Source organism: Prenolepis imparis, unplaced genomic scaffold (genome assembly GCF_030444845.1).
Source record: "Prenolepis imparis isolate NDT839.2.m4 unplaced genomic scaffold, iyPreImpa1.0 SCAF_6, whole genome shotgun sequence".
In the NCBI taxonomy this organism is placed as follows: domain Eukaryota; kingdom Metazoa; phylum Arthropoda; class Insecta; order Hymenoptera; family Formicidae; genus Prenolepis; species Prenolepis imparis.
Genome location: NW_028141164.1, coordinates 293,213 through 304,589, shown reverse-complemented (window position 1 = coordinate 304,589; position 11,377 = coordinate 293,213). Strand labels below are relative to the sequence as shown.

The 11,377-nt window shown below is 36.3% G+C and overlaps 1 protein-coding gene and 1 long non-coding RNA gene across 4 annotated transcripts in view; both read right to left on the bottom strand.

The window, feature by feature from the left end:
* Positions 1–2,615: 2,615 nt before the first annotated feature.
* The window catches only part of LOC145937704 (prolyl 4-hydroxylase subunit alpha-2-like), a 155,091-nt gene continuing 146,329 nt past the window's right edge, over positions 2,616–11,377 (bottom strand). For all 3 annotated transcript variants that reach the window (XM_083040981.1, XM_083040983.1, XM_083040980.1), the window contains exons 4-11: positions 5,609–5,931; positions 4,689–4,856; positions 4,359–4,531; positions 3,779–4,045; positions 3,437–3,661; positions 3,274–3,339; positions 3,024–3,189; positions 2,616–2,730 (exon numbers count right to left, since the gene is read on the bottom strand). In XM_083040981.1, coding sequence (XP_082897107.1) covers positions 2,636–2,730; positions 3,024–3,189; positions 3,274–3,339; positions 3,437–3,661; positions 3,779–4,045; positions 4,359–4,531; positions 4,689–4,856; positions 5,609–5,931 — 1,483 coding nt within the window. In that variant the 3' untranslated portion in view covers positions 2,616–2,635. The remainder of the gene's footprint in view (positions 2,731–3,023; positions 3,190–3,273; positions 3,340–3,436; positions 3,662–3,778; positions 4,046–4,358; positions 4,532–4,688; positions 4,857–5,608; positions 5,932–11,377) is intronic.
* On the bottom strand, positions 9,540–11,174 carry LOC145937705 (uncharacterized). The gene is made up of 2 exons (XR_014425608.1): positions 10,589–11,174; positions 9,540–10,398 (listed from the first exon to the last, which is right to left on the bottom strand). It is a non-coding gene; the product is annotated as an uncharacterized LOC145937705 (long non-coding RNA).

The window sequence follows — 11,377 nt, the reverse complement described above, 5'->3', positions numbered from 1 at the left end:
TCCTAGGTAATATACCATACAGCTCACACTAATGACTTTTTCAAATATTATTTTGATACTTAATTTCTTATACGTATAATTAAAAAGTTTAAAGTTGTCCTGTAATTTCATTCCTCATCTAAATTTTATTACGTATTTAGAGTAATATCTATTTCAAGATAAAAACGGATCAGATTTTTTAAGCATAATTTTTACAAAATTAGATAATGTATTTTATAAAGATAGTCACTTTATGAAAATTTACAAAACAGAGATGACAAAAAAAAATATAAATATTTCAATATGTGCAGACATTAGGATAACAGCATCATATGTGTACAGGATATGTAATATTTATCAAATAAACAGGTTGATGGTATACAATCAATATATCAGATTGCAGTAAATATTGAATACAAAAGTGAATACAGAAAATCAATTTGTTTACTATTAATAAAGATATAATTTTATAAAAACAATTTTTAAAAAATTGAGAGAAAAAGAATGTACACTTTTTCAACATAAAACATATTTTTTTGAAATATTTTATAATTTGAAAACTTAGAATTACTTATAAAAGTAACATAAAATTATCATAATGAAATTTTTCAATAAACAATGAGATTATTGTGCGATACGGAACAATTTCAAAATAATACATGATAATATATTGTGCTAAATCCATTGACGCACATTTGTCATTGACCTTCAAATTCAGAAATAAAGTATTTTTATATTTGCTGTGCAGTGTGCTATAGTGCTAAATATTAACAGTCGATTCTCTCTTGGGATATTCAAACTATCTACATGATCATCTATATCAGACAGAATAATGATTATCAAATTTTCAACATACAAATTATCTCGCAACGTCAAGTTTGTAACACTATTTGAAAATAAAAGTTGGAAATTTTTTATGAAAACATATATATATAAAAGTGCTTTATATTGTGCTTCAACGCAACGTGGTATAAATATTAGTTTTGTAAGAATTAAATAAAATTTATTATATTATTTATGTATATTAATATTATAAATGTGTATTATATTTTTTACTCTATATATATTTCTAAAAAAAAGAATAAACTAAAACTTTTGGCATTTATACGATTTTTCCAGATTACTTTTCAATTAAACTTGTTTTTCCATTTTTTTGCACATACATATTATATGGTTCAGGAAAATTCTCGATAGTATATATTTTTATCTCTGCCATGATGTATCTCAGGCGATAAAACCCTTTCTCTTTCTCATTGTCAGAGCCATAATTTAAACGGCGTTGCACTAAAGAGCAGTCCCTTATAAATACAGCGCGTCACATGCTTCTACATAACTACTACATCACCGATCACCGTCATTAGGAAACGCGGCGTCATCGTCGTGGGCATCGTCTTCCCTTTTTTATACAAAGAATTCGTATACAACCTGGTTCGATCAGGTCCGATCAGAAAGATCAGATGATACGGGATTACACGCCATCGTTATTTACAGCCGACGATCCGTCACGAAAGGAGATTCTCGGTCGAAGTATCCTCCCGGCGGAAGTACTTCATTATTGCACGATAATATCAGTATTATTGAGACGCGAGTGCAAGGGTCGCATTAACGTCATCATGTTCAAATTACAATTAATCTACGAGCTAATGGTTACGTTACATTGCGCTCTTCGCTCTTATACATTACGCTATATCTCTATAATAAGAGGAGACTGGCCAGAACATGCGCAATTTATTATTGCTTTGGCTACGACGTGTAATATCTTTTGGTGTAGAATATCGGCTATTCTTATAGAAACAATTAATGTTACGCGTAGCAAACAACGGAGCGAATCCCGACAATCTCACCGTGAAAAGCCCGTTTAAAATGGCGAATGTAACAACTGTGCGTGCGCTTTCTCTCTCTCTCTCTCTCTCTCTCTCTCTCTCTCTCTCTCTCTCGTTTGCAGGTTGTTTAAGCAAAAGTTGCTGAAGTCTGCTCTTTCATTCTCTAGTATTCTCTACTCGCCGCGGCGCTCCAAAGCAGAAACTCCAAATACAATGTAATACATTTGCCGTAAAAGCGAACTTGAAGATGACGTAAACAGACGGTGCCGAGTCAAACTAAAAAAACAAAACGCATCCGTGCAGCAAAGAGTAACTTTGTTCGCGCTTTGCGCATCAGCAATCTCTGCTCAACTGTCGGACTGTTTCAAACAGGAAAAAACGCACAAGAAACAAAACGGTTGCAATTAATTCTGTGTGGATAGTCTCCGTTGCTTTTCATCGATTTTTTTCTTTCAGTTAGAGAAACATTAATCAAAGATTAAGGAAACATCAATCGCTGTCGTAATGCGAGGAATCGTTTTCCACAATAAATCAGCAAGAAAGATCATAATTTGCGACGTATAAGATGTTAAATTACATAAATTGTTCTCGTAAAAATGTGAGCAGCGACTTCATTTAGTAGAGACTTTATGTAGAGTTGTGCTGATACTTTTTGCACGTATTATTCGTTTTTAAATGACAGTTCGTATCGCGTGCTTTCTTAAAAACGAAGTGTAACCGTTTCGAGAGTAAAATGTCTCTTTATTCGGAGCAGAAATTCTGAAGCATTTTTTAGTACGCGCGCTTCTTTTATGTATCTATCTTCTGTTGCAGTCAAAGGACGTGCTTCCTCTTCAGTGCCTGACATCCACTTCGTCCGTCGCTTGATTCTCCAGCGTGCAAGGTCTATGAAATTCCTGACCTCTTTCATGCAGCCATTTGTTTGCCACTGTAAGTAAAAAATATAAGTTGGAAAATATATATGTATATATATTAACACTTTTAATTATATACTCTCTTTAATATATCTATTCATAAACTATTAAATATTTATAAAAAAAAAGATATTGATATCAGAGTAATAATATAATTTAAAAGTGACAAAAAAAAAGTATCTGATTTAAAAAGTAATATACGTCTGATTCACACATAATAATATATAATATATAAATAAAACAAAATAATTAATAACGATTCGAGAAGAGTACACGGTAGAGACGACGCGACGTTTCAACGACGTACCCCACTTAGATCCCGTAAGTACTGGACAGGCCGCGTGTCTGGTTTTGAAATCTCCCTCGCCGTTAGGCTTAAGATTGTACCAAAACGCCGCGCTACCCTTCCTCGGCCAAAGCGATATATTGATGGCGGTGAATACGGTACCTCCTCCTTGCTCGACATCGCTCATCTGTTAAAATAACAAGAAGAGAAGTTAGGCGTCGTTTCGTACTCGACAGTATCGTAATAAATCGCACAGAATTGGACGACTTACGTAATACAGAACTGTCGCGATTCTATTGCCCGTCCCAAGGCTCTTGAATGCATTCGTCTCTTCTTTCTGCATATACACAAAGTGAATGTTGAAAATCGAATTGTTAACTTATTCCTGCGCTTGGAAAATAGACAGGGTACTCAGGTCGACGTGATCAACTTACTCTGGCAAAATCGAAATGCGGCTCGTAGTGACCGCCGATGCCGTAATTGACAACTTGAAGCTCCTCGGCGGTGTCGACGGACATACTCGTCATGTGTTCCACGCGTTTGCTTACCGCCGCTACATGCTTGTGCTCGTGTTCTTGAAGCCACGCGCTCTTGCTGATTCTGTAATTCGCTATCTCTAAGGCACCAGTCTTGTAATTTTGCACCGTGGCGCGCTTAAACTGTAACAGATGTAATTATTCGAAAGAAGTTCTTACAATCTTTTTATCGCACTAGTAATGATACATGATATCTCGCGGTAATAATTTTCCAATTTACTCTGTAACCAAGTTATTTACCCTAGGTTGAGCCATTCGTTTGATCGTCTCGATTTCCTCGTCGTAGATTACGTTGTGATAAACAACTATCCTCGGATCTAGATACGCTTCCTCCTCCTTGAACGGCGCGATTTTCAGAAATGGAATTCCACGGTCGACGTAACGGCACTTGAGACTCTTCTCCACTTCTAGTGGAATAGATACCTCGCCGCGACAAAGCATTTCGTACCTCTCCCTCTCCGTCATTTCCTCCCACGTTTTCACCCTTTCCTCGGCGACAGTGAAGTTCTGTAAGCCCGATAACGAACTTTACGAACACTCGCGCAAATGGGATTTACCTCTTAGATGCTCTTTTCGCATCTCTGAAAGTAATGGGTAATGGTCGACGAGAAGTTCTCTGTTGTTTAATGATATCTTTCGCACTGATCGTACGAAGCCACTTTGTTACAATAAATTCAACATGGTTAAATTAAGTAAACAAAAATCTCTGTGATTCAAAAAATCAAACAATTAATTTATTTTTAAAAATTGTTTATTTTGAATATTTAATTTCCGTTAACAAAGCGGCTTTTTGATATCGTTCGTTGACTTTACCCTTTACCTGTTCAGGTATCGCTGTGTCGTCCTGCCCATCCTCGCCTCGCTTCTTCTTTGACTGACTGGCCTTGCTTTGAATCTCCTTTTGATAATATGCGCGGTTTCCCAGCGCTCTCTCGTGCGTCGGGACTAATTCCAATAGCTCGTTCGTCATACTCAAAGCGCGGGCGACGTTACCTGGAATGATGATAAAGACGGAATAACACATGTGTGATACGTGAAAGGTTACTAGAAAGGTGAAGAATGAAGAGTACGAGTAGAGTAGAATGTCTCTTTAGAAATTTTTTCGCGTCATATAGCACATCGACATGCATCCATAATTTACTGTCAGAACCTTGCATGTATGTCGAAAATGCCAGATACTCCAAGATGTCGGGCTTGGAAGTGGTGGTGGCGTTTTGCTCCTCCTGCAGACGATCCATAGCCTCCTGCATCCACAACACCGTGTGATAGTAATCGCGATTGTGATAGGATTGTCGACCCAGCTCGAAGCAATCGCTCGCTAAAAAACGAATGAAATTGTCATATGTAAAAGCAAATAAAATGCAATGCAAAAAGGAAAAAGATTTCTATGTGAATATATATGTATACATATATATACTTTATATTTTTAGAAATATTTTAATTATCTTATATTTTATTAAACGTCTTTCACACACAAGGCGTTTACAAGGCTTTACGTTCGAAATGCGTTCTATTGGATTTCTTTCTATTCGCAGCGAGAAGTACGCGGCATACTGATGCTGGAAAAGTTGGTCCGTTAATTAATTTTCCTTCCGCAAAGCGTCCCTTTTTTATCTTTCTTTGCATTCCAAAAAACTCCCGCCTATTATATACTATTTTTTATATCGTTAAGAGCAGTGCATTATACTTTATTCTTGTGCGAACGATTACCTTAAATGAGATTCTTGTCGCGTAAATCACTACCCTCCCTTTTCCAGCATCGGATTTATCGTTATATCCAAGAAAATAAATGATTTTTTTACGAGATTGTTTCGACAGTTTATAAATGGTTATAGAAAATAAAGTTTTTGACCATTCATAAAAACCACATTACACAAACCACTCTTGTAGAGTGGTTAAATCATTTTTAAAAAATATCATTATATACTCGTTAAATATTCATAAAATCATTATACGAGTATATTCGTTTCTGACCAAAAGAGCACGTGACGTTATAAAGATCCCGGAATGCCTTTTTGACATAAATTAATAATAATTAAATTTATGAAAAAGAACGCTATACATATATACCGGTGAGACCAGTGCTGTATTGCACTCCGTTAAGGACGCCTCTCGCAACTTGCGCGGTTTCGAGCTTGTATGTGTCCTGTAGCCTCATCAAAGCGACTGCAGCACCATTGAGGTCTTCGTCGGTCGGGAATTTTAGATCGCTCCTGGAATTCGTGATGTTTGCTACGAAGGACTTGCCGACGTCTTCGGTTATCAGCTCCTCGACCTTTTTCCAGTCGGTGGTCAGCCGTTTGACCAACAGATAAGCGTTTATGGGATTCGATAGGTACTGCTGGATATTCCTGGATGCCTCTTCGTGCTCCCTCGCGTAATCCTCTACGTTTCTAAAAGAAAATATTTGCAATTAGTTTGAAAACGTTGCGGTCAATGATATTGTACAATAAAGCACATAGAGAAAGAGGCAAGATTATTAAATGTAATTTATATGCCATATAAATTTCATCACAGATGTAATTAAATTCACAAGTATAAAATGTGAGAATTTAAAAAATATTTCTAATTATATTAAAAATAATAAAGACACGTTTTAATATTTTACAAATTAAAATGTATCTTAATAACTTGTAATCAAAATACATAATGAAGCGTTTGACATGAATCCGCATTGACCAGATATTTGCTGAATTATTTGACTTATTAACATGGCTAATCAAACAGAGGGGCTCGAAAATCACCGGTGTTATTCGGATATTGCTGCCGTTTACAGCTACACATGGGGATTAAGTCTAAATTCAATCGAACAACTTGCGCAGGATCCAATGGGAAATATGTAATTTATTTAGGCAGTTGAATTAAGCCATCCTAGATTATTCAGCAGACCTTTCTTTGCATAATTCGCGTAACGTTAACTACATGCAACGTGCAAAGTGCCACCACGCGCAAATTTTAGCTGAATCAGTCTCTAAATAGCGTGAAATTCACAGACAAGTTTCCACATTCGCGTTGTAATCGCTAATCTCGTGTGACTCTTTATACTTTACGCAGGTAAATAATTAATGTTATTTTCTAAACTTAAAAAAAAATAATATATATTGCGCTTTATATTTCTTCTCCTCCTTTCTCATGCTGGTTTCTCAAATTTATTTTATATATAACTTGAAAACTGTCGATGGCACTCATGTCGAGCAAAAGTAAAGTTTCAAATTGATTAAAAAGAATTCGTGGATAAAAATATATATATCTTATATAATCTCTAGTGAAAATAAGATGATGCAAAGACAATAAAATTAAGATGAGCAAAGACAATAAAATTAATTTACGTTTTAGATAAATAGTTCTCTGTGAAATTGTATCAAATTAACGCTAGTAAGATTTATCTCTCGCATAATTAAATCAGTTAAAGAGAGAAAGTTGTCATCTGTAAGTTCTTTGTTTTCCAATTAATAATACGGATATTTCACGCGATTCTGCGTTTTCAACGTGTTTTTCTCAAAATCATTTTTCGAACTGATTGACAAAATAAATTTTTTTTTTCCATTTATCAATCCGCTTTTATAAAATAAAATAAAATAAAATAAAAACACAAATAATCGAATGTTTTCATTGAAAAATTCAATTATTAAACTTTATAATAGTCGTCATTTTGTTAAAAATGATTGTTTCAAAAAGCTACGATTACATAATAGTAATAGTTATCTAACAATAATTTAAGATTAAACTGCCACTAAAAAATTTTCTCTTTAAGTGTCTAGAATTCTTGCCAGAAATTTTGACAATTGTCAAGAAGTATATATTTTTTTCCGACGCAAGGCATTCACATTTTTATTTTATAATATGCATATTTCATCTAAAAATTGATTAATATTTTTTAACTTGCTTCTTGAAACAAATATCTCTTTAGATGATAAATAAATAAAGTTGAAAATAAATATATGTCAAAGACAATTTTTCATTCTAGGGTGCTTCCTTAAGTAATATGCGCGCAGAGACGAGGTGAGGGGTGAGACGGTAACTTCTTATCTCTGAGTAAGGGAGAGAGAGAGAGAGGAAGATGAGGCACGTTTCGTCGCAAATCACCGTTCAATTACAATTGGGGCGTGCTACGCTATCGTGATATCAACTCTGTGGCGAACGACAGAGACGTTTCCGACACCTGCCGACACCATTGTCCTCGATGTCACATAACGGCGAGGGATGTCCTTCCAAGAGCGGGAAAGAGACGACTTATCTCGAGTTGCGAATCTCCGAGAAGCAGACGCTTTTCCGTCGATTCCTCTTCGCATTTAATGTATATATGTATATATAGTCGAGACGAGAAACTTTTTCTCAATATCAAACGACGAGGACCTGTCTGAATGACACGACGCGACGTTTTCAACGTCGTTGAAGAAGAAGTCGCGGCAGAAGTGCATCGGTCACCGCAAAAGAGACACACATCAACTTTCTTACGGACGCGAGTCCGGAAAATTAATGAAACAATTTCTTTCCCTAGAAGTGTATCGAATAATATACACACACAGAGGAAGAATTTACAAAATGAAAATATGCTTTATAGTAGTTTTTGAAAAGCGAAGCGACCTAACTAAATCTAAATACTTATATTTTTTTAAGAGACCGCAAAGATAAATGGATGAGACAACTTTTATTTTTAAAACAAATAAAATAAGAGCACGAGTGACACGTAATTTATAAAACACAATATAGATTCTTTACGTTTACCATTTTTATTTGGAAGAATATTAATTATCATATAAAAGTTGTTTCTTCCATTTATGGGAATTTACTATAAATATAATATCAGGACCGCGATAATATATAATATTGAATGCGCTTCTTTCTGCTTCTCAAATGCGAGATTTTTGCGATGAAACTAATTGTAAGTAAATTGATGAAACAAAAAACGCTCGCCATATGGATCGACAGGTTGGTCGTTAACCAGAATATATGACGAGACACAATATAAATTACGGGGATTAAACGCGGCAGGTGTGCGTGACTTCGAACGCTTCTCTCTCATCTCGGCGACGTGTACCTCACATACTCACATCTGACATTCGCAGCTGTTACGAATTGCGCGAGCGCGGTACTCGTTACAATCGAGCCAGAATAAACGTCAACTGTCAATATTCGCGTTACTGTTCATAGATCATAATCCCCGAGATAATCGCCTAACTGCATCGTGATCAGGAACGGCATCATATGAATATATACAGAGTGATCCTGATATAAATATATTATTATCAAACGTATATAGTATATATATTTTCTTGTAAAAATTGCAGTAATTTTTTTTTAATATTAATGTTTTCTCAGAGATAAATAATCGAAATAAAACAAATATTTCATTTTTCAGTAAATTGTAAAGTAATGAAAAAAATTTTTAATTACGTTAAAATATCAAAAATTTTATATAAACTAAAACGAAAGAAATAAATTGTTTTCTACATGTCGAACGTGGGGACCATTTTACGCAGAATAGAATTAATCCGGTTTGATGAACGAGTTGATCGCAGAGCATATGTCGAGTATATTCCGCTCAGATAACGCATACGATTGTGAAACGTTCATCATAGAGAATATCACGCGTTAACGATTAAACGACACGTCGATTCGACACGAAAAGAGCTTTATTAAAAGCGGAATGAAGCTCCGCGCGCAACATCTCCCTGTGAAGGACAGGCACGATCTCAATAACGATAGTTCTTTGTATCGCAGCACCGAGCCAATAACGAAAGCACCATCTCCTCCTCGTTAGCGCGATTTTTCATCCCGTTCCTCTTCTCGCCTTGCCCGGCCTATCGTGTCAGCGCATTTTCGTACGACGCGCATCGCTGACGACAGATTTTAATTAACGATACGCGCGTGGCGGCTCTCGAAAAAGATGATCGGTCCGCAGACTGCTTTTCTTTCTTTCTTTCTCTCTCTCTCTCTCTCTCTCTCTCTCTCTCTCTCTCTCTCTCTCTCTCTCTCTCTCTCTCTCTCTCTCTCTCTCTCTCTCTCTCTCTCTCTCTCTCTCTCTCTCTCTCTCTCTCTCTCTCTCTCTCTCTCTCTCTCTCTCTCTCTCTCTCTCTCTCTCTCCCCCGTGGTTTTTTGCGCTCTCATCCCTCGATGTGGTTGATGTCGCGTGTCCATAACAACGCTGGTGCTCCCCGGGTTTCGAGCACTGTGCGATACATGCACAAGCCAACTTCATCGAATTTCCGAAATTTTTAAAATTTTATAACAGACATAATTCTTTTATCTAGCAAAACTTTAGTCAAGGTTCTTTTTTACAAACGTCACGGGACTTTTCCGAGCAGGTGAAAATAAAGAAAGTTTCAAAAGATAAAGGAATGTTAAATGTACAAGCTTGAAGGTTTACTCTATTCTGGAGTTTACTCTTTCAGACTTGGATTTATATCATTTCGCAATTCACCCGGAAGACAACCGAGGCGAAATATGTGTTCGTCGTATAAAAATTTTAACGTAATTATTATTAGAGTACGCGGCGTTCCCAGAGTTAAATTCGCTCGCAAAAGGATCGCTGTGTATTTCTGTCTCTCGAAAAGGATATCTCTTCTCTCCGTTCCTGCCTCTTTCTTTCTCCCTGCAGGTACTTTAATCTCTTCTTTCTCATTTTTCATGAACAACGGGCAACGGGCGTGCGCTTTGTGCCGTATTTGCCGTATTTGTCGCCGTCGCCGCCTCCGGTCAGTTTCTATGATACTCTCGAGTGTTTTTCTCCGTCCGCGTCACCCACGCAAATGGAATAGCTCGGTGCATACGGAACAATGCAATGCGCGAGACAGTCGCGGATCTGGCAGCATGTTTTAAAGCTTGCAATGCGTTTGATGCAAAAATGACAAGAGTCGCTAAAAGAAAAAACATTCGTTAAAACAAAACATTACATGGCATATATATTTCCTTCCGTGCAAATATCATCATATTTATATTTAAATTCTCATGCGTTTCTATTACGCCTCTGTTATTTCGTTATATCTAATTACTCTCGTATCTCAAGTATATACTTTACTTATTTTACTCCATTTGTTTATATCATACCTGTATACATCGACAATGTCAAACTATTTAATAATTAAAGAACGAACGGGTCTCTTCATCCCTGCTGTTAGATTATTGTTTGCGCGCTCGTGGTTTCGCATTTGCCAAATTCACCATTGACGCAAAACGGTCGTCAGTTGGAAAGCTTTCAATGCGATGCGATGCGATGCGATGTGGATACTATCAACCTATCGCTCTTATCCCTCACAGCCACCCTTTTTCAGCACTTGAGCTCCTCTCGGGCGAAACTCTCGCGACTCGCGAGAATAATGGCGATCGTCATTTAGTCACTTCCGATGGTTCTACGGGAACCGCGGAGGATTTGCATGAGAATGTATCGTTATGCAAAGTTACTTCGCGCAAACTACAGATGCAACTTTGTATCACACTAAAAAAAAAAAGACTTTCAACTTTGCGATGCGGAAGAAAATTATTCATAAACTTTAATTTTAATGCTTTGTGGAAAACGTCGCTTACCGCTCGATTATTATCTTATGCGTTTTTTAAAAATAATTTTAAAATTATATTTTTTATAATGAAACAAAAAACAATCCGCATATCTCCGAGATGCTTGGAATTATCAAACTTGTAATTATTTAAAAATTCGTTATAATTTGTTTACTCACTTCTCTTTTATATAATATACGACAACCTCACACTCATTGACAGTATATACACATAAATTGGTTATGTTATTGGAATGCGTGAAACCGCAAAAGGGTTCAACTCTGACGTACCGACTCTGTCTTGTTACCCGCGATCGATAAAGAAACAAAGAGGGGACGGTAA